The following is a 23325-nucleotide window of genomic DNA, read 5'->3' as shown; positions in this document are numbered from 1 at the left end:
CTGGTTTTGCATGTCAGTGCCCTGACTTTTTTATATATTTCAGCTTCTCCAGCAGACAATTAGTGACTTAGCTAACCATTGCTTTTTTAATGATTTTTCAATTCTGTTGGATACCTTGAAAAGTACCGTAACAGCCACCTTTCATCCTATCCACCCTTCTCCCCCTGCAGCCAAACCGCACAAAAAATCAAACCCCAGTTGACTGCTTGTAATGAGAAAAGCTCAGCTTGGAGAATGACAGATTGTTCTCAGTGAGCAGTGATGTTAACAGCATTGTCTTTGAGTTTAACAGCAAATTTATTTGGGGTTCTGCAAGGCCAGTGTTGGGTACTTGTTTAATATCTTCAAAAATTATCTGAGAGAGACAAAAGATACATTAACCTTTCCAAACAACAGCAAGGATTGCTTACCCTATGGAGTACTCAGAAGAAATATACAGCAACCTGGAGAAACACTGGCAGAAATTAATACAGTGAAATTTTACAGAAGAGCAAGAAAAATTTTTAGACTCCTGAGAAAGAATGGCTCCAGATTCAGCTGAGTGAATTAAAATGCAATTTAAAAATAAAGTTTTGGTGAGTTTAATGTATTATAGCACACACTAATGAAGTGTAAAAGTCAGTTTAAACCTTTCCTCGCCTTTCTTTGCTGAAGGAGCTCACTCATACCATGCTGTGTATTGTGTAATCTGGTGAATAAATTGAATACTTCCTCAGTGTATTTATTCAGGGAAAAATGTCAGATTTTTTTCTTTTTCCTCAGAAGAAAAGGTACTCTGCCACCRAAAGCTAAATTAGGGCAAGCTGCATTGTGTTTTTGTTAAGTAAGGACGTAGATGATTAGAACTGCATAGAAAAATTCCAGTAGAAATAGAAATTCATGGAGACTTCCACGGATACTAATACCACGCATGCAAATTTCATCAGAAACAAAATAGCTTGAAATTTTGGAAGAGAAAAAGTGAAGTGCTTTGGTTTGGCTTCTCATTTCAAACCAGAACTTAAAAAAATCATTCAGTTTTTAAAATGTTAATTCCCTGCTATTTTGGGATGCCTAAAACCCCAAGAAATCCACTATTTTTACAGATTTCAGTGGTTTTGGATAGCACTTTCTTGGTTATTAACCTTGCCAGGTGTATAAGATGATTCAGTTTTGGCACCTACAGTAAAAATTGTTCCAGACTCCTTGCTGGCATGGAAATTCCAGYGTCTCATCAACGTCAAAACATTCCAGTGAAATAATTACTCTCCTCATTGACGTCACATCGCTTTTTTTTTTTCTTTCTGTTTCTATCAAGCCTGGTAGGAGAGCTGAGTGTTTTCCTGGAGTCCCTCCCATCTGTAACTGCATTTTCAGTGCTTTCTTTCCTCTAGATGTGTCATCTGAACATTTTTGGCTGATAACTTTTGTGCTTTGTCACATCTCAGAGGAGAAGGCTTCTAATCCTGTGAGGCAGGACAGACTTTTGCTGCATTCTCCTCCAGGATCATCACTGGAAACACTCAAGTATTCCACTCAAATTCAATCTGTAACACAACACCGAGCAGAATTGTTTCAGGGTAGAGAAAAATGGGCAACAAAAAATRTACAAATCTGTTAAAATCATGATTTATTCTCAGTATCTATGGAATATTAAAACCCACACTCTTTCCTGTGCGTGCTCCACATCCAGGATTGCAGAGCACTTGTACAGAAAATAATGTTCTGGATGGTTTTCCCACTGAGAAAGAACATAGGTKCAATGTGTTTTAAACCACCTGAGGGCCGAGTTTCCTGGTAAAGGCTTGTTAAATTGAACTTAACATATATTGCATATGCAAAGTCCAGTCTGCCTCTCTTGGTTGTCATTTATGCTAAGAAATTCTAATACCCAAACCAGGGTTTACAGAATGTATCAGAAATGTGGGAAGGTGTCTTAGGACATTCATTCATGATAGTTGATTCCCCATGAATATTAAAGAAAACCTGATTAATTACACTGATTTTTAGTTTTGTGGGGTTTTTTTTTCCCCTTTAGAAGTAAGGAGAAAGGATTCAAAGAAACCACAGAACCCTCATATTTCTTGGAAAGATGCAAGACACAGCCAAAAAAAGAGTATTGAAAATAAATAAAAATAGATCAGGAAACTGGAGCCCTAAAGGCCATTTCACTCTACTCCTTTTGTCTTCGAGCTTCCTTACTTCGATTTGTGAAACCATTGTTTCAGCCTGCTGTTTGTCCTTTTGCTCTTCTGCATCTATTTTCTTTATTTATTCTTGACACTTTTCCTCCTTTCTGATCTTTGCATKCATTTGTCTTCTTCTCTTGTATTCTTCTATTCAATTCTTTCATGKCCAGGGCAGGKAGTACAGTATTTCTTTTACTTTACYTGGTAATMCTAGTSCCCCTACTGTCCTAATTCCAGGGATTGACTGCAGGATTTCAGATGACATCAGAAATTTCAGTTTTACAGATCTCAGTTAATTGCTACCAAATTGTAAAAACTGGAGCTCTGTCTTGTCTTAATGTAAATAAGTAACCATTATCTCAGTTGGAGAATTRTCTTTTCCTGTCCAGTGGCACCACAAAATACTTTGCAATACAAATATTCCCAATTTTTTTTTGTTTCCTTGTTCTATTTTKAGCAGACCCTGGCCACTGTGGCTTCTGTGGGTTACTAAAATTAATTGATATTCACCCTCCTCCCTGAGAACTTTTAGACTSTTGCTGCATAGGGAAGGGAGAATTTCTGGCAGTCAGAACAGCCRGTGGAACTTTCCTTTGGAGTCACCRTGGGAGGAAAGAGGACAAGGTGGTTAAAAAGCCCCGTGATTATCTCTTTATACCAGCTTTCAACTAAACACCGTCCTGTGTAAGCAAGCTCAGTTCTCCCAGCTGAAATTGTGCTGGCGAGGATCAAAAAGGTTGTAGTCCTGCTTTCTATAGGATAAATCCATGTTCCCAGTTTTGCTAAAAGCTCCTGCTGAACCAACGGAAGATGTGGACGTGCATGTGAAAGCGGAATCTGTCAGTGTTCCAAGTAAATTTACATAGTGTTATCTCAGCTGAACTAACAAAGAATGTTCAGGCTCGATCTAGGTTTAAGCCCAGCTTCTGAAAGGACAGGGCCCAGATCCATAATTATTCGTGCAATTATCTGCTTTATTTGCATATACAGTTATATGTACAAACTCACCACACACGTGATTTCAAAGTGGCCATTTACCAGATAATMCTCAAGATAAATTTATAATCCAATATTATGAGTGTGAACTACTTATGCATTTGGGAGCACTTGGGGAACACTGGTAAAGGAGTGTGGCTCCTGCAACAGAAAACAAATCCCTGAATTTTGATTGACTGCATGTGATTGCTCAGCGTGAATTTCCTTTGCAGTAGTTACAAATCTTGTGTGAAATCAGCTGAAGGTTTCTGTTCATGTGCTTCATTCTTTGTCAAGGTTCTAGATGAATTCACAAGGCAGTGTTTGGTGTTGTGAGTGAGAACAGAACAGAGTTGGGCAGGCTGAGATCGTTCTCCAAAACTGCACATGAGATACAGCTTTGTAATTCCAGTCTTCATCGGCTGCACAGGAGTCAGCTGCAGAACCTGGGAAACGCAGGGTGTAGGCTGATATTTTTTTATGTTCTAAAGATGTTTGTGTAACCATTGATGGTGATCTGGTGGCTTCATTTGTATGTTCTCAAGAGCAAGCAAAGGTGATTTGGATGACTGGGACTACAGATTCAGGTTTCTGATACTCACATAATGCTCTAGAGGTGGAAGGTTTGTTTGTGATTGGGTAGTGTTTGTTTAATTCTTTAAAGCAATCAAATAGACTGGGGTAAATTTGATTTGCTAATACATAGGTAAATAAAGAGCTGCAGAGGGAAATCTGACAASTTTTCCTGCTATAAGATTCAAAGCCAGTGTGGGACATTAAGAATGCACATACTGGTTTTCAGCTCTCATAACAGCATTTGTGAGTAAAGTAGGCTATATTTAATCCTTAAATTTGACAGAATAAAACCTCATCCATTAAATCATTAATCTGATCTGGCTATAAGCATGAATTTTATAAGCAAGTGGTGTATCTACCAATCAAGAAACATGTTATTCATGTTTGTACTGTTATTCTACTGCTGTTAGAAGTCTGGRTAACTCCTGTGTAGTAGGCAAACATGCAAAGCATGGAAATAACTCTTTTTATTTCCTAGCTATTAGAAGTCCATTATTTCTTCTTCTATTTCTTCACAATTAGCAAAAGAACGAGAAAACACTTAGTAATTGAAACCTCTCCCTGCAACTGGACAGACCATGGTAATTCATACAAGGACAAAATTTGGGTTGCGTTATATCTTTATAACACTTRAATAATATAAAAATACCTAAACTAAACTTTATTGAATTTTAAAAAAGAAGCCATTTTTGCCTTTAGGATAGATACAGATGATACCAAACCAAACACGTCTTTTTTCCTTGTAAAGTTAAAAGTGCCTGCAAATTCAGGAGAGAAAGAATGTAGTTTGTTTTTTAGTTATACTGTGTTACTGCTGAAGTCACTGCATTAAGTGTAKCCTCCCATGCACTTCAAATAGTGGATTTACAGCTACTTTATAGTGTTAGAGAAAATTTGATTACCARTCTTATTCCAGTTGAAATAATATTAAGCTGTGCCTTATGATTAGYATGGTTTTTGTTCAGCAATTTCGGTGAATACTTCCTTTGGCTATAGTGAAATGTGTAAGCAACTCTTGCTTAAAAATGGATRTTTTATGAGGAGTCTTCAAGTTCTCACCAATATTTAAGAATTCTGTTGTGAAAACAACATAAACAATGTTACAAACATAGGACTTCAGTAAACTGAAGGCATGATATTATTTTTTACTTTGCTAGCTTGTCTTCAGTCACTCCTTCAATGAATAAAATTCCCGTCTTCTTTTTAGTCTTACTTCTTAATATTTAGTCTTACTGCTTAATATTCTCCATAACCTGAATTCTAGCAGTTTATGCGTACAGTTCTGGTGATGAAACTCTTTCTTGACTGTCATAAAGACTGATCCTCCTTGTTGTTTTTTCTTTTTTTTTTGGGTTTTTTTTTTCTTGGACTGCTGCTGTTCTAGCCACCATCCTGGAGTCTTGCTTTGCTAATTTTTTATCTTTGTACCGTCTGAAATTTAATTACATTTTTCTTAAAAGCCTTTTCTGCATTCAGACCTCCATGCATGCAAGGATGTTTCACTCCCTTGATTAACTTTTTTATGTGACTTTACCTTTTTCAAAGTCCTAAATCTCGGTCGTACACAGGCTTGCTTATCCCTTCACTGAATTTAATTGCACATCCCAGTATTATTTTTATTATTGACTCTTCTGTCCTGTTCTCCCTGGTTACCAAAAACAAATCTAAAATAACCTGACATCCTGTTGGTTCACTGACAACTTGAATTAATTTGGCCCCTGTGACCAAAGGAAATAACAGGATCCTGTTTAGGTCTATGATTAGGACTGGTTGTTTCCAAGTYTGTGTTTGGGATGTTAGTCTTGTGTAATAACACAATTTCTAGTAATATCTGTTTGTCTCCAGTAATGTTTCATTTTGATTTATTTTATTTTGATGGCTAATTCTTGCAGTTGTCCTATGCAGTCTGTTTTCACATCATTTCTGAAAATAATTTAAAATTACTGAGAGTACATTAGTATCTCTGTCCCATTATATAGATGCTAAGTTGAAAATCGAGCAGAACTAGCAGTACAAGGAATTAAAATTACTTAGAAAAGGAGGAAAAAGTGAGAGTTTGAGGGGAAAAAAAGACATTAAATGAGAAAATTATGAGGGCAGAAGCAGTAAGGAAGCATTCTTGAGAAGATAGGTACCTCGAAGGGAAAATCTGTATCCTAAAAAAATGATCTTGTGAAGGCAGTGTCTGGAAATGAACAGTAAAATGCACAAAAATTGAGAAATGGAGCACTCAGACCAGTGGCCTGGTGGGGAAAAAAATGAAGAAAAGCTGTACAGTAAATTAAAAAGGTGGCTGTGCTGTTTCTCATTGGGCACTGAAGGTAAAATTGGCAGATTCAGTCAAGTTTCCTCTTCCAGCTACATCCTCATGTGAGGAAATCAGAGGCTGCATCTCAGACATGAAAGTTCTAGAAATCCATCTGAGAGGACATGGACACAAAAATGAAGACCAAGGTTTCTGCTGAAGCAGAGATCAAGATAAGGGCTTGTAGGGGATGTCACAGAGGTGGTGGGAGACATACACAAGTATAAACAAAAATACAAGCAAGGYTTCAGATGTGCATGCTTTACAAAGTTAGCTAAAAATTTTGAAATGCAGCYGCAAATGTTTTGTCAGAGAAGGAAGGAGGTTAGAGAAAGATTTACATAAGCTGTGTTGAGTATTGAAGGGTTGAAGGAGGCTGAGGAAAGCTAGAAAGAGTAAAGATTAGTTCTGAAAAGTCTGTATTWGAAGAGTGGGATATTTTTAATAACAGAAAATGAGTGGTTGCTTTGTGTGCTTTCAGAAGGTAATGCCAGAAGAGCTGTTGATTGCAGCAGTAAAGGAAGGGAAAGATGATGGAGTGAGAGCAGGCTGAAAGTAATAGTCATAAAAGGAATCATTTGTGAGAGATACAGGCATGGAAGTGAAGGGGAGGAAGGGAAAGGTGGACAGAGCTCTTACATAAAAGGGTTGGARTTGTCAGAAGTTCAGCAGCTACTGTCAGTGGAAACATCTCCTAGAGGATGACCCAGGAGCCTGATATCTTTSAACTGGCCTCTCAAGAAAATGGTTTCTGTGCTGCCCAAGCAGGAAATTTGGGGGATTTTGCCCACAATGCTGGTGTCCAAGTTTGTRCTGGAGTTACACTATGCAGTTGCTTTGTAACCCACTGTACCCACTATTGGCTGTGAGCAGTTGTAAAGGTAAGTGAGAAGCAGAAGGTGGAAACAGAAAAAGGGGGAAATGTATCTGGTATCATTACATCAGAGTAATGAGTGATAAGCCATTTTAACAGCATAGAAAGAGCTGAAATATATTTGTAGCCTGGGAAGGCATTTATTTTGTTAGTTGTCAGCAAAGTTTTTTCAAGAGTGAAGTTACTTTTTTGATGGTTCTGGATCTGTTTTATGCAATTCTTACATTTTCAGCTGCCCCTTGTTGCCTGTCCAGGTTGTTTTCACCACGCTACTATGTCATGTTCCCATGCTCTGTTAAACAGCTGCTGTTCAAGTGTCCACCCTCTATCACAGAATGAATGATTCTCCCATACAAAAATTCTGTAATTTCTGATACACTCCTACTTTGACACAATAAAAATGAAACACTTCATTTTTAGGTACTTGTACTTGTACTTTATTGTCTGCCGTTGGCTCCTAAGCACATTTATCACAGGCCATCTTCTGTTCCACTTCTRTTCCAGAACGACTATCGCAAGCTGTCCATGCAGTGCAAGGACTTTGTGGTCGGTGTCCTGGATCTGTGCCGGGACTCGGAGGAAGTGGAGGCCATTCTGAACGGGGATCTGAACGCGGAGCCGGTGGAGGCGCAGAGGCACCGAGCGTCACTGAGCCGCGTCAAGCTGGCCATTAAGTACGAAGTCAAAAAGGTAACTCCTCACTCCCAGTGAGGAGGGCAGTGCCACCTCCTCCTTCTGACCTGTGGTCAGATGCACAATTGAGACGTGGTGTGAGTAATSGAGACTCTCACAGGGCAGAAGGGGACTGTAATGAAGGAGTTTAGTTTAATCTACTTCCCACTGCTGAGAAGTGGCAGGAGGTTTTAATGACGTAAATCAGGTGTGCTAGCCAGGCTTTGTACAGTTGGTCAGATCCTTCTCCTGATTAAACCAAAGGTATTCCAGTGGAGACAGATTTTCACTCAGTGACAGTCGGGCTGTGTCTTTCTGTCAGTCAGTGTAATAATACRTAACCCAAAGAAGGCAGTGTTGGTGTAAGTGTTGATTTCAACACATAAACAGCTCATCTGCAACTGTGTGTTGTAGTGAGAAATTCCACATGATTTAYTGTGTGTGTTCCTTTAAAAAATATTTTAAAACTCAGCCCTGAAAATGCATGGAATATGTTTGTGGCTGGTTGATRAATTCATTTCAGCTCTTCAGCTTTGTACCTGTGTTTATCGGTGTTTTCGCAATTGTTTTCAGTGGATACYCCTCTCAAATGAATTCATAATGAAAACTTGTTTTGTGAATGAATTATATGCTCTGGAAAATTGAGCTGTGTATCACATATTTGACATAAATACATATCCTTTAGTTGTAGTTTTCATTGTACTGCTACAATGTTCTTCTCAAGATCYCACAGTAGCCTAGCACAGAAAATAGTTAATACTGTCCTGTGGTGAGAGGATCCAGGAAGTACAGCAGTGCCTATGTATTATTGACAACTACCTATTTACATGATTAGYATCACTTCCATTCCTTACAGCCATTATAGTTTCATCATCTCCACAAGAAGCCTCGTGTCTCTCAGAATAAATGACCCTGTATTCTGTGGCCACCCCTTGAGCCAATCTGCCACGTAAAACGAGTTGTAAGCACCCTGCCAGAACAAGTGGGGATTGCTGGTGTTTGTGATGGCCCTGAAAGATTGATAACAAAAATTGTAAACACAGATCCCAAGCAGCCAATCATCATTTACAGTAGAGAATTGGTCTACAGCAGATAAATGCATCTTAATTACCAAAGATCAAGGTAAATATATACAAGCATTAAATTCATTTTAAGGAATGGAACAGGGGAAAAAAAAATCAAAGTGCATAAGCATGCTGTAGTATCTAAGTATATACATTTTTTATGCTCTTGCATTTTAATGTGTACCAAACCTTTGTTGAGACTTGTGTCTCAGCTTTCATGCTGAAGGCTGTGGTTTTTCTTTTATGAGTTTGTTGTCACTGCTGAAATTCACTGCTGAGCAAAGGGCCACACAGATCTGTTAAGAACAGAAATCTAAATAGAAAAAAAAAAAAAGGAAGAATTCCTCATAGCAAACTTGTTCTCCTCTCTTGCAAGAGAGAAACTCAAAGTGCTGGCTTTAATTCATGACAAATACAGTTCAGAAGCTACAAAGTAATGATCTTGGGAGCAAATAGATGGTGCAGAGTTGTTACCATATTCATACATGTGCTGTTCCCTGTAAGTGGCCATTACACAGAGCATGGCAGGGATTGAGTCGGGAAATGTCCCTGCCGTGGTGATCCTTTGATGTTGGGATTCCTCCATCACAGCTGGGACAGATTATAGGGATATCCTGGCTGGAACAGATTCAGATGTGGGAATTCCACATGGAATTGTTTCAACCCTCTAACCATAGGAAGCAGGTAAGGATGTGGCCTATTTCCTTAGCTTTTTATATTTTCTAGCTGTGCTTCCAGGTCAGGTYCATCAAGGTCAGTTCCCTGTTGCCAACAGCACAGCCAAACAGAGCTGCAGGTCTGTGAAATAGTTAATGAGCTGTGTGCCCTTTGCAGAGGGAGGAGAGGCAGGAAAAACAAGTGACAAATAGCAAATGTGCTCAGAACTTCACTGCTAGGGAAACCGTTTTTAATTCTATTAGTAATGAAACTCTTGCACTTAATGCCCTTGGTACTGCACCGAGGTGGAGCCCATCTTTTAAACATGATGTGATTTGGAAGCTGAGGTTCAGACTGAAACTGCAGCCTTGATAGTGAAGAACTAGGGAATTAAGGAAAAAAACAAACAAAAAAGAATTAGTTAGTCTTGCTCTGTAGGCTGAATTACTGCTGCAATTTAGTTTTGTGTCTCAACTGTCTTTAKATTGCCAGCGAAATTCCAGAGAAGAGCTGACCCTGAGCCAACTAATCTGCAGTTTTTGCTGAGATAAAAATCAGGATGAAATTTCGAAGTGAAATCAATAAGAGCTGGAATAAAATCACAGGATCTAATTTTCAAAGTTTTGAATCGATAAGAAAGAAGACACAAAATTCTCTTTGTATGTTGTGTGCTTGTGTATCAGAGTATGCCAGGATCTGTTCTTGCTCCATCTAAACTCGGCTGTTATGATGGTAGAAATAAATAAYATAATCASTCTGAGTCATACAGAAAAATATTTACATACTAATGACTTGGTTCATGGTCATGAAACTGAAAACATCAGAARTATTACTGTCAATTATGCTTGGAAAAGCAACTTGGGATATTTTTTCTTTTAGTGACCAGATACTGTTCTCATGCATCATTTTTGTTCACTGGGGTTCTGATTGGAGCTGAAAGTATTAGATAAATGTAATAGTAAGTTCAACATATGTAAGGAAAAGTGAGAAACCACATGAAAAAGAGAATGAGAGGAGAAATGCAGGAAGAAAAAGGTTGTAGGATGATGTAAGCCGTAGGTAAAATGGGATGTGAACCTACTGTCCTTGGAGGAGATGAAGCTGCAGGCAAATACAGGTAATRCAGACACACATACAACAGGGGTGGGCATATAAAGTTGCTGAAAATAAAGCCAACATAATCATAAGCTGAAGTATTTGAGTACAGAGCAAGAGAAGAAGGATGAATTTCAGAGCTTTTATGGATGAGAAGTGACACAACTCGCTCCAAGGGCTTGGAAGTGGTGCACATTGTGCAGTTGCCAGCAGTTAAATAAGTTGCTAAGATCCTCTCAAGAGCCTTTAGACTCACTGCCAGAGAAGAACTTGCCCATAACCCTTGGCATCTTATTCACTAAATCTTCCTTTTCTTCCTTTTTTTTTTTTTTTTCCAAAAATTATAGCCAGGCAGATCTCCTCTTAGTGTCAGATCAAAATGCTGATAGACCAGGAGGAATAAACCAGCACAGAGCTCTGGATGAGGTGCCACAGGGCCTGTGGGCTGATTCCCAGCCCTGGGTAAACTTCCTTAAAGCTCCTTTACTGTGTCTTCCCATTCCCTCTGGTAACAGAAAGAATGATGTGGGTGTTTCTTCTCTCCTCTTCCCTACAGTTTTAAGCCTGATTTTAAAAATGTCTTTGTAATTTGAAGTAATTATTYACTTTCCTGCCTTTGTCCACAGTTAATCTGCTGTGGGATTTGCCCCTTTGATGTCCTGAGTTGACAATGAAATTTATCTTTGCAAAAGAAGAGACTGGGGGCATATGTCAGAATGCACAAACACACAAAAMCCCAATCTCTTCTTCTCAAATGGGCCAGGCTGGCAGTTTTTATGRTGCATAAGCTTCAAAGGTGACAGCCTAATAAAAAGAACAGAAGCAGTTTGAGTCGACATTAATTTCTGAAAGGACKTCTTGTACAATCTCTTTATTTATTTCTCTTGGCCACTCTACTTTATGTAAAARTTGCATTAATATGTGAACTAACTGCTTAATGTATCACACACCGAAATGCTTAGAGACTTTAATTTTACAGCAAAGTAGATTAAAGTAYGAAGATTGCCTCCCTTTTTAAAGTTCTTGCAGCAGTTTCAGATTGCTCTTCTTCAGAGGTTTAAGGTTCCCTGTTTTCATTGCCAATGATGTAATTTGATTTTCTTTAAGAAGTCTGTCCTGTTGTACTACTCCATGCACTTTTTAATGAGATTTGGAATATTAATAGAGTTTTGCAAGCCAGACCTGGCAAACCACAGTGTATGTAGTACATAATGATCTCTGCAGAATATAAGGGATAATAAAATGGGTATCCAAGGTTTACAGTTTTTCTGTTCTTTTTTCCAGAGTATAACCAACTGATATAAAATMTCACTCTTAGCCCAACATAAATTATCAGTTACCAGGTTTATTTTCAAACCCTTTTTTTGTGAAACACCTTATTTTTCTGATTTTCTAGTTATTGACAAGTGAATTATCAGATTTCTTCAAATGGCTGTGATAACCAGGCTGGCTACTCACCCTTGTGCTTAACTGGTGTCCCACAYGCTCTTGTGACGTGGCAGTTTCTTCTTTATGTATTAACCTTTATTTTAAAGGAAATGAGAAAAAAAATCATGTTTCTTAAATATCTGCTGTTAATTTAGACCGTAAAGTGACCATGACTGTGTGTGTAGCGATGATGTAACTCTTCTTATTAATGATAACATATCTTGGTTTTCTTTCTTTTTTCTTTGCAGTTTGTGGCCCATCCAAACTGTCAGCAACAGCTACTGACTATCTGGTATGAAAATCTCTCAGGATTACGGGAGCAGACCATAGCTATCAAGTGTCTGGTTGTGCTGGTTGTGGCATTGGGCCTTCCCTTTCTAGCCATTGGTTATTGGATTGCACCATGTAGCAGGGTACTGAATTTTATAAATTACGTGTCTTGTGCTGTTCTGGGAACTGTTTTTCCTTTGCTGGCAGTCAACATGCAATTTCTGCTGCTTCCAAATTTTAACTAATTAATGGTATTTTTAGCAATCTCTAATCTTGAGCCAAAAGATGCTGTGGATTGTTTTTTATTTGCACTGTAAACAGGGGACCACAATGATGAAGTATGAATATGAATTAGTGCTAAGATTAAGGAAAGAAAAATAACCTCTGAGAGCTTTTTTTCATTTTTAAATTTCCCTAGGTCATGCTCAGCTCACAGTCAATGCTATGTAATTATATTTGTATTAGTAACATGGATTTTTTGAAAGTCACTGCTCAGATTCTTTATTAAGTCTCCTCTAGTGGCATCKTAAGGTCTCATGCTGTTCCCATATAAACCATTAGCAGAACATCTGTTGACTTTACTGATGCAGAACTTAATCTTAAGTAAAATATTTGTTATCCCAGCCCTAGGAGGTATATTTGCCAGCTGAACCATAAAGCAGAAATTAAATTAAATGCATCATTCCAACCATGTAGTGGGGCGTATTTGTAGAAGAGCATAGCTGTAAGCTCTTACTTTTAAAAAATACGTGCAGGTGTAAGGGCACTTCCATCATTCCTGATGATCTCAYGAGGAATTTAACAGCAGTTTTTTTTGAAAATCCTGATGGTCTGCAGCAAGTGAATTGTTTGCAAATGAAGATATTAATAGATCTTGGGTAAATCAGATGAAGGAAGATTTATCTGTGGCATAAACATTTWAAAAAAWTTYAAGTACATTGACTCCTGTGCTGAACGTGGTCTTTCAATTTTATTTCCTTAACAAGTGTCAAGCAGAGAAATGTGAGTTTCTTTTATCTTTCATCCTTTTAGTTCATCTCAAAGAGGATAAGGTTTTTCTCACCTCCTRTATATTTGAAGGGAACCTGCTCTTTTCTCTGGGTTAAATATTTATTTGCTTTAAAGATAAACCTTTATGAAAATTGTTCCCATTATTCTCTGAAATGTCACTTTCCATCAATATCTTTACTAAATATATTCCTCACAGCTCCATATAATAGGAACATATTAATATATTTTGAGCTGGCATCTAATACGGAAAAGTAACATTTGTCCTTGAGCTCTAATTCCCAGTAGCAGAAACATCTGATGTTTTTCCTCGTGCTTATGTCAAGTAAAAGTGCTATACATTTAGGTCACTTGTTGGATGTGCAATCACAAAATGCTTTTTAAAGGTCAGGAGCAGGAATGGAACCTGAGATGGTTTGCCCAGGTAGTAAATGCAGTTTAATGTGTGCTGGTCTGCTCAGTTCATAGTAGCTGAMCCAAAATAAGAAAGCTGGTGTGGCCTTCTGGAAGCAGCTGGTCCCCTCTTCTGATGCAGACAGAGTGCCCCTGCTGCTGCTGTTTTGTGCTTTTATCAGGTGCAGATGGGAATTAAATCTGCTGAATTTATTTGAAAATTAGTCATATTTCTGATCTTCTTTTCCTTAGTCCATAGTGGAGCTGTCATTAGTTTTATAGRCACAGGTACTTACTTGGGACTTAGAGCTCTGAACATTTGTCCTGTGGATGGAATATAGTAAACCAGAGATAAGAAAACAACTCATTTTTCCTAGAGTTGTAGTCACAGACAAGCTATTAGTAACGCCTTTTAGTAGGGAAAATGTTTTACYAGTTGGAAATTTTAATAATTTATCTTTCCCTGGGCTTGCTTTACAAACCCTTTCTGGTCACTGCCACTGTACATTTGCAATTCCTTGGAGTGTTTCCCCTCAAACATTGCCATCTAGAGTTTATGGAATAACATGAGCACTCACTAACAGCACAACGTACTCYGTGAGGCTCCCTGTGGGAGGCTTTTGTCGAAAGTGGCAAAGCATCACAGTTGAGTGCTCTTGGAAAAATACCCTTCAAGAGCGAGGTTTCTGTCTGTCCTGAGCTCTGAGTGCCCATTTATGCTTCTGGAATGCCTGATGTTTCTTTGAGAAATCTGAGTGACTGCTTTCATTCTGCCTTTGCAGCTTGGAAGAATTCTTCGAAGCCCWTTTATGAAATTTGTGGCACATGCAGCATCCTTCATTATTTTCCTAGGCCTGCTGGTGTTCAATGCTTCAGACAGATTTGAGGGCATAACGACGCTGCCGAATGTCACTGTTACTGATTACCCCAAGCAGATCTTTAGGGTGAAGACCACCCAGTTCACCTGGACAGAAATGCTGATCATGGTGTGGGTTCTTGGTAGGTATATTGCCCCTTCATCTTACCTGTTTCCCTGCAAATAGAAATTCTTAAAGGAAATAGAGAAGCCCGGGTCATCTGTGTTGTTGGGTACTTGTGTTCCTGTGGAAAAATTAAACCTCTGATTCAGAAGTGCTTTAGGAATGTAAGTGGTAAAAAGTAAGAGGACGTTTTTTTCCTATACTTTACTTTTCCTTCTTTGGAATTGGAGAAGTTTTTTGTTAGGCCATAATACTTTCAGTGCAAAGTGAAGGCTCTACACTACCCTATGTGGTGATGTCTGAACTTTATTTCCATTAATTAACCTCAATTAATACCTTGCTATTTGATCAACCCTGTTGAAAGCAAAAGAAAATAACCTTAGTCAAGGGGGAYGATGATGCTGTGATCCTGCAAATAAGTGAATTTTTGCTCCACTGGTATCACCCTCTTCCATGAAATTGGAGAATKCAGGGAATTTAAATGAAAACGGTTTGGCAAACATCGCTGTGCTTTTTCATTTCTTGTTGCAGGTATGATGTGGTCAGAATGCAAAGAGCTATGGCTGGAAGGACCCAGGGAATACATCCTGCAGTTATGGAATGTTTTGGATTTTGGGATGCTGTCCATTTTCATTGCTGCTTTCACAGCCAGGCTCCTGGCATTCCTTCAGGCCACAAAAGCACAGCAGTATGTGGACAACTACATTGAGGAGAACGATCTCTCTGAGGTCACACTTCCTCCAGAAATTGAATATTTCACTTATGGTGAGTTCAGTTCTGCAAAACAGATTTGATCATAGGAAAGCTTGAAGCATGCACTAGCATTTAGAAACCTCTCTTTACCCTAAAGCTAAATTTGACCCCCTTGATTTTAACCATTTGCACGTTGTATTTTATTGTTGGCTAATTACACAGCAGATAAAATGTTGATGTGGGTTTTTTTTTGTTCAGTTGTTTGACAGTTACTCACATTCATAAACATCTATCAGCATTTCCTCCTAARGGGAGTGTGCTGGCCCTGTAAAGGTCTGCTTGAGTAGAATAAAAGTACTAAATGCTTATTGCAGTGCAGAAATTGTCATTAAAGGTGTGATAAATCTGTACTTGCAACACAAGTAATGCTGCTGACAKTGTATTTTAGGATGTGCTTTATGAGCTTCAGTATATTTTAACAGCAGACTTGGTTTTGTTAATACCTTARTTACAGTATAACCAATCTGAACCTGAAGATATGTAAATACATATACGTACATGTAAAAACACACAGTATTTTGATATAAATATGTTTTAATTCGGTGTTCCTATGCTAGGATAGTGCATGAATTCACATAGTAATTTAGGAATTTCTGGATAACTCAATTGTTCCTGTGCATGTTGTATGTAAAACCCACAATTCTATTTCTTTTGAGGTAATTGGCAAAAATCTTTATGATCACTATGGGAACTAGGTTATATCCTGCAAAAAGCAAAAGCTTGCTGTGACTAATAAAATTATTCATCAGCTAGCACTCAACTTCCTATCAATAAAACACCAAATAGGAATAAATTTTCTGACTTTAGCATAGTGCTTAATGGGAATGCTTACATACAGGCATRTTAAGAAAAATAATGAGGAATTATTCTATGGCTCAGGTTAAAATGCAAACTGTAGAAGAAAATGTCATGTTTCTTCAAGCAGAAGGGARTGTAACTCATATTCATCATTTGTGACTTAAATGAAAGAGGAATAGAGCAGCAACTATTAAACCCTTCAAATATTTGTCTCAACTAAATTCAGACATGTTAATGGAAAAATCCTATCAAGGTTTATTCCTCAACATTGTGATAAATGAGTAACCCCTGTATTTCGTATCTTCCAGCTAGAGATAAATGGCTCCCATCTGATCCTCAGATAATATCTGAAGGCCTTTATGCAATTGCTGTTGTTCTCAGCTTTTCTCGGATCGCGTACATCCTGCCTGCAAATGAAAGTTTTGGGCCCTTGCAGATCTCACTGGGAAGAACTGTTAAAGACATCTTCAAATTTATGGTCCTTTTTATTATGGTATTTCTTGCATTTATGATTGGAATGTTCATACTGTATTCCTACTACCTTGGAGCTAAACTAAACCCGGCCTTCACAACGTAAGTAAGAAGTTTCACTTTAAATAAAAAGCCAATATGAAACTTTCAGGTTTTTCACTAAGGTACCAAAGTCTGCAAGATATTGTGTGCTCTCTSTTAGCATTAAAATCAAAATGAACACCTCAGAAAGCAGAATACAAAAGACCAATTGTTCCCTGTTTGTATCGTGGAAGCTTTCATTTCAGCCTAAAATAATTTTAACCTGTATATTATTTCAGTCACGCAGACTTGTGGGCAATCAATTGCAAGAAAATATTACTTGATATAAAATACCTTTCTAGTTGCTATTGTTCTGCATGTATTGTTGCAGCTCTATTAGCCATGATGGATAGGTGGAGCACAGAGGARAAATGGAAAGTGCTGTGAAAAATGTTTTCTTGCATGTTTGTTGTTTTGATCAGTGCACTACAAACCTGATCCARAGGAAAATTAATTGAAGTTGTTTATTAGTCACAGTATACACAATTTATATATTATTTGTGTAGTTAGTAATAATGTCTTTCTCTTTCTTTTTCCTACAGAGTGGAAGAAAGTTTCAAGACCTTATTTTGGTCAATATTTGGCTTGTCTGAAGTAACCTCTGTTGTCCTCAAATACGATCACAAGTTCATCGAGAACATTGGTTATGTTCTTTATGGCATATACAATGTAACGATGGTGGTGGTTCTGCTCAACATGCTGATTGCTATGATCAACAGTTCATATCAAGAAATTGAGGTGGGCTCTGTTCTCAGGTTGTTCTCTTTTGTTGTGCTGAAAAAAGGGCAGAGTTAATAGGATTTGTTTCAGTGAGCACATCTTGATATGCAAAAGTACCAAGAAGAGATTACCACGGTAAAAGATATCACAAAACATGTAAAATAGGGCTGACTTCATCTGACAACTCAGCCAAGCTGCAGAACCTCACAGGATTTAAACAAGTGGTTTATCTTGTGCCATGTACATGTTATATTCGGCATCCAACTCCAATTTTAAAAAAGCCAGAAAATTTAGAGTAATGAAGATACCTGGGTTTCAAAAATAAGTCTCAGGTTGCTGTAAGGGAAGTACAAATGTATTTATAGTGCCAGCTTTCCAGACTGTGAGTTCAAAGTGTACTGCATTCACACAGATGCAGGCACACACCCACACAAACAGGAAGAAGGATTATCCAAGACACAGTGTACAAATGCATATGTCATTYCCAGTCTTTTCAGTGAGTTCTGGGAAATGTTAGGGACTTCAGCTTGAGAAAACTGGTTATAACCCAGCCTTAGAATACTTCAGTCAGAATGTATTAGGACAAAATAAGTTTGTCTGTATTTAAYACAATTTCTTCATGACAACTAAGTTTGTATTTTCTATAGTCCATCGTAAATCAGACTTACTTGTCCTGGTTATATAAAAAGCTGTGAGCACTACCATTTTAAGCCATTTTTTTGCCTTGAGTCTAGTACTTCAACACTTGTGCAAGTACCAAACCCACGTGACCACTTTCATAAGAAAAACAAGACTCTGAAAAMCACTGAAAGTTCCACTTTAAATAGCAAGGAGTTTATATGTTGGCTTTCAYTCGGTGCAAAAATGATGCTTGTTTAAATGCTTCATGTGCTTGAACTAAGYAGTCTCAATGAAATGTTGCCATAAAGAGACAAATGAAATTTGGTTAGAAAAGACTAAGTGTTTGCATGTCTGCAGAACTGCTTGAAGTCTTACTAGCAAGAAAAAAACATTTTATGTAAAACCAGAAATATATTTAAAAGCAGTTTCATTTGAAGAAAGCTTTGCATTCCATAAAAACCAAGAAYATTCTGTTTTTATTTCCCAACACAGGATGACAGTGATGTAGAGTGGAAGTTTGCTCGTTCTAAACTCTGGTTRTCATATTTTGATGATGGGAAAACATTACCTCCACCCTTCAGTCTTGTACCAAGCCCCAAATCTTTTTTCTATTTCATCATGAGGATCATTAACTTTTCCAAGTGCAGGAGGAGACGGCTACAGAAGGACATTGAAATGGGAATGGGCAACTCCAAATCTAGGGTAGGTTCTGAGATATTTTCCTTGCAGTGAACAATTGTGTGTCCACTCCAGCAGTCTTCTTTTCTTTTAAGYTTTAGGCTATAATCTGTGCTTCTGATGATATTACAGTGATTAATAATTTCTATTAATAGATCTGTATTTCAGAGTGACTAAACACACTGCATAAAACAAAAAATAGCTGTAAATTTTATTAGAAAATCCAATTAATGGAAAAACACATTGAAAACAAAAATTGCTGAGTATTCAAAGATGCAGATAATTCCCACAGGGAATAACTTAAATATTGAATCAAGATGCTTTTAGCCTTCATTAGAAAAAAATTCAGCTCAGGGTAAAAGAAGGAGGAGGGTTAAAAGAAGGGTAAATTAGCTTCATTAGAAAAAAAATTTAGCTCAGGGTAAAAGAAGGACAGAAAACTTTCTCCTTTTCCTGTTCCAGTGAAAGGAAAAGTGTGGTCAGTATGATAGTTCACTTCCTGCTGTCAAAGCTTGTTCTAAGCAAAAGACAACTGAAAAGAGGTGGGAGTGGCAATAATAATCTTCATAATTTCTGAGTTTGGGTATCTAAATCTTCTTTACAAATATGAATGAAATGCAGTGTCACAATGCACTTGTGAGAATTAGGTAACAATTCCCCTAGTTTCACTGATGGCAAGGTGGGATATAGACAGGTTAAAGAGGATACATGTGGCTTTATGTATGACTTAGGCTCAAGGCCCTGTGTATTGCCAAGACTGAAAGCAATATTTTGTAAATAATTTGTATTTGTTTTATTGTAAATGAACAGAAACTGATTTCTCATCAAATTATTAGCTAAAATTATTAGCATTTAAAAAAAAACCCCGGAAAAACACAACATATAATGCAAGGCAATCTTATTTTTCTAAAATAATACTCTGATATAGTGACTATGGAAAGATCCCAAACATGTCTAAAGAAAAAGAATAATGGAACTGTATCCTAACTGTGAATTCCGTAATTTATTCTAATTTTGTCTTATTYCTTCCTAGTTAAACCTTTTCACTCAGTCAAACTCCAGAGTTTTTGAATCCCACAGTTTTAACAGCATTCTCAATCAGCCAACACGGTATCAGGTAAGTAAGTACATATGGTTATCACTGTTCTGAATAATAGAATTGTGAGAAGATTCTAGCAGAATTTTGTATTTCAAGTACATTTTGCCTTCACCAGATAAAGAAAACCTCCAGTAGAATTCAAACTAGGATGCTCCTTGAAAAAAAAGAGAGTTATTGTGTTCAAGCCCCATGATTTGAAACATTTCAAAACTAGCTCATGCAGTAATTAAAAATGTTTTTGGTGTCCCAGTTGGGAAAGTGTGAGGAGCCAACATCTGAAAGTGGTTTCTGGGGAAGGTATGTGGAAGCTGACTAAGTTGGCTGGTTCCCTTCCTTTCTCAGCATGCCCCCAGAAAAGCCCATGTGAGGCAACTGCTCTACCTGGGGCTGTACACTCTTTCATTTGTGTGACAGAGGGAGTTAAATAAAAATGAATAATGTGTAATTATATAAGCTTACCTGATTATATAACTGTTTTAATCTGGCAGCAAATAATGAAGAGACTGATAAAACGTTATGTTCTGAAAGCACAAGTGGACAAAGAAAATGATGAAGTCAATGAAGGTAAGAAAGAGACTGGCTTTGCAATATTCAGAGAGAATTTTTTTCATGTCGTATTAGGAACCAGTATTACAGTGAAGCATGGGGGGTTTTGAGTGAAAAGAGGGATTATTTCTATTTTACATGTACTGAGGCTTAGACAGTAATGGAAGTATACTTATGTCATCAAAAAAAAAAGTAGAACTGAGAAATAATAAGGGCCCCATTTTACAGATAGAAAATAAGAGCACAGACATAATGCACAAAGGAAATCTGTGAAGGAGACAGAGTCCTAATCAGAGTTGCAGGACATCTTTTTCTCCATTTTATTCAAGTGAACACTCAATTACACACAATTTACCACTTTGCACCATCAACTACTTGTCTTGCCTTCCTTCATAAAGCCAGGAGGAATAATCACCAGTGAAGCTGCCCATCATTAAACAGAGCTCCACAGTCAGCTGCATGCTGATAATAAATGACAAATGTAACCACTATTTTAGTGGGAGWCATTTTGAGAAACAATGGACCTGAGCTCCCTTGCAGCTGGGAGAGGTGCACACCGTAACTCACCACTGGGATGAGGTCAGGACAAATGTTGTCCTCCTTCCTATAACCTTCCAGGTGCTCTGGGCAGATCCCCAGATGAAAACTCTAGCTAGAATGTTATTGAGCAATAAAGTGATGGACAGCCTGGGGTCAGAAGATGTTTTACTGCAGCATCAGGCAGCTGTGTGCATATGTGACATGAACGGCCTGAAAGGGCTGCTTAGTTCTCTGCTAAGGCAGCAAAGCTTCTGTTTTGCTCCTTAGTTGCTCTCTGCTTACCTATAACTCTCTGCAGCGAGAAGCAGGGAGCAAAAAAGATTAAATTAAATCCCACTCTGTGCCTTCAAAAGGCAGCATTGTGGATTGACTGTTTTCCTGACACCTCCTCCTCCTATGTGACTGTACAGAGCTGTGATTGTCAGTGACAAAAGCAGAGAGGATCCTAAAAGCGAATCCTCTGAGTGTGCCTCTCTCCTGAATTCCCACTGCTTTCCTTCTGTTCCTGCTCTGTGATGTGGGAAATCATCTGCCTAGTGACTGATGAAAAGACTGTTCTGCCACCAGCAGTGCCAAGCCTTTCCAGATCCCTGATGCCACTTTGGTGCTGGCATAGATGTATTTAAATTAGCAAGACAGTGCAGAAGAACCACAGTTTGCTGACATCAGAGTTCTGGCTTTGTCACCAGTTTTTGTAGGGCAAAGTCCACTTTGAGCAGGGCAGGTAACCCCTGAATTTCACTTTTCAGCTTCACAGCAAAGTCAGTGCTTAATGTGTCATGAGCATCTAAAACACAGACCCAGCCTCCAAAGACACAGTTTTTGAAGTCTGTGTTAATCTAAATAGAAAACTTCAGCATTTCTCTGTACTACAACTATTTTAACTGAAGTCTAGGGACATGTCCCTGTTCTGCATCACTAGAGAATTTAGGTGCATCTTCACACACTTGTATTTCATACATGACAAATAATTTCCAGATACCAGAATTTACATCCATCACACTTGCTGGAAGAACCATATCTGAAGATTTTAAAAAGCTTTTGCTCTTGAACTGAATATCCTACAATGGAAAACATGGCTGCTGCTTATTACAAGCCTAGTCTTGACAGTTGTTTTGATTAAAATGCATTTTGTTTATTTGTGTCAAATTGTAACCTAATTTTAAATTGGTTGACTTTTTCTAATTCCAAGGATATGGGTAAGGAAGAGGAGAGAGACTCAGAAGCTGTGAGTTTTACTGCCAGCTTTGCCACACTTTTCCTGTGCGATCTTGGCACATCCCTTCAGAAGAAAAAACCTTTCTTTTCCTTTTCTCTTTAAAAAGGGGACACTAATATTTACCAGCTGTTCAGCACTGTTGCTGTGATTAATTCATTAACCTTTGTACAGCACTTTGTGGATTTCTGATTTTCTGTATACATGTGGAGCACAATGTGAGACTTCAATGGGCTGTTAAAATTCCTTTGGTACTATTTAGGGATGGAGACACACATCTCATTGAGAATGAAGAAGATGTAAATCTTCCTGACCCATCCTGCACCTGCTTTTATGAACATTTTGGGATGATAGTCTGAAGTAGGCACTGATGTGAYTCAACAGAAGGGTATTGAATGAATGTTAAACTGTGCTAACAAGTGTTTCTTTCATTATTAATACAGGTGAATTAAAGGAAATCAAACARGACATCTCCAGTCTTCGCTACGAACTGTTGGAGGATAAGTCCCAAGCAACAGAAGAGTTGGCAATTTTAATACATAAACTCAGTGAGAAACTAAATCCTAATATGCTGAGATGTGAATGAATCAACAAAGGAACCGTGGCTTCGASTACAGCACAACTATTTATTGGCAATAATATTTCAGTATCTTATACTTGAAAAAATGTATTGTAGATTTTTAGCACTAAATAACTTTATGTACAGCTTCTCTGGAATTTAGTCTTAGGAACTTTTATTAACTCACGACAAAAAGATTGCTGTCTTCATTTTAATTGTCTAAAAGCAAGAACTATCATAACATTTTTTTTTGCATTTATGCATTAAAAAGGTATAATGGTATCGATTGCTGATATTTTAACAGGTTTRTGACTACATATGGAGAATTCCTTGCACTAAATTTGCAAGACAAAAATTAACAGATACAGCGTAATACTCTGTTCCTTGCAGTGTCCAGGTACAAAATAGGATTTTTCATACTACAATAAACCAACTAGAGATGAGTGGAGGATTACGTGAAATCTTTGTTCTTTATTAGTGATGCTAATAATGCKTATATAAGCCCAGAACTCATGGTTATGACCACAAGGAGTTGCTGAAAAGCAGGTGAGTGCGAATGCAATGGCAGTTTAACATGTCTGTRTATACCCGTACACGCACCGACCCTTTAATTGTGTTTACTCTGGGAAGTGTAAAGAATTATTTTTGTAACTCAGACTCCATGCAGGGTGGGTATTTTGGCCAATACCGGCTCCGGTGTTTCGTTGTTAAATAAAGCATTCCTCTTGCACGGTGGTTCGGCACCGAGCTCGGGATTCCCCTCAGGGACGTTCCCGAG

General features: G+C 37.9%; 1 protein-coding gene across 1 annotated transcript in view; it reads left to right on the top strand.

Annotated features, from left to right (window-relative positions):
* Positions 1 to 23319, top strand: part of TRPC3 (transient receptor potential cation channel subfamily C member 3) — a 33956-nt gene extending 10637 nt beyond the window's left edge. The window contains exons 4-13 of the mRNA XM_057380568.1: positions 7403 to 7588; positions 12063 to 12227; positions 14268 to 14484; positions 14997 to 15230; positions 16325 to 16589; positions 17111 to 17306; positions 18402 to 18611; positions 19621 to 19704; positions 20175 to 20250; positions 22432 to 23319. Of these exons, the coding sequence (XP_057236551.1) occupies positions 7403 to 7588; positions 12063 to 12227; positions 14268 to 14484; positions 14997 to 15230; positions 16325 to 16589; positions 17111 to 17306; positions 18402 to 18611; positions 19621 to 19704; positions 20175 to 20250; positions 22432 to 22574 (1776 nt within the window). The 3' untranslated portion in view covers positions 22575 to 23319. The remainder of the gene's footprint in view (positions 1 to 7402; positions 7589 to 12062; positions 12228 to 14267; positions 14485 to 14996; positions 15231 to 16324; positions 16590 to 17110; positions 17307 to 18401; positions 18612 to 19620; positions 19705 to 20174; positions 20251 to 22431) is intronic.
* Positions 23320 to 23325: the final 6 nt, after the last annotated feature.

The sequence above is a fragment of the Malurus melanocephalus genome, unplaced genomic scaffold (assembly GCF_030028575.1).
Source record: "Malurus melanocephalus ecotype Western Australia unplaced genomic scaffold, MMel_1.1 scaffold_460, whole genome shotgun sequence".
NCBI lineage: Eukaryota > Metazoa > Chordata > Aves > Passeriformes > Maluridae > Malurus > Malurus melanocephalus.
The sequence above is the reverse complement of the archived record's forward strand: the minus strand, read 5'-3'. Positions and strand labels throughout refer to the sequence as shown.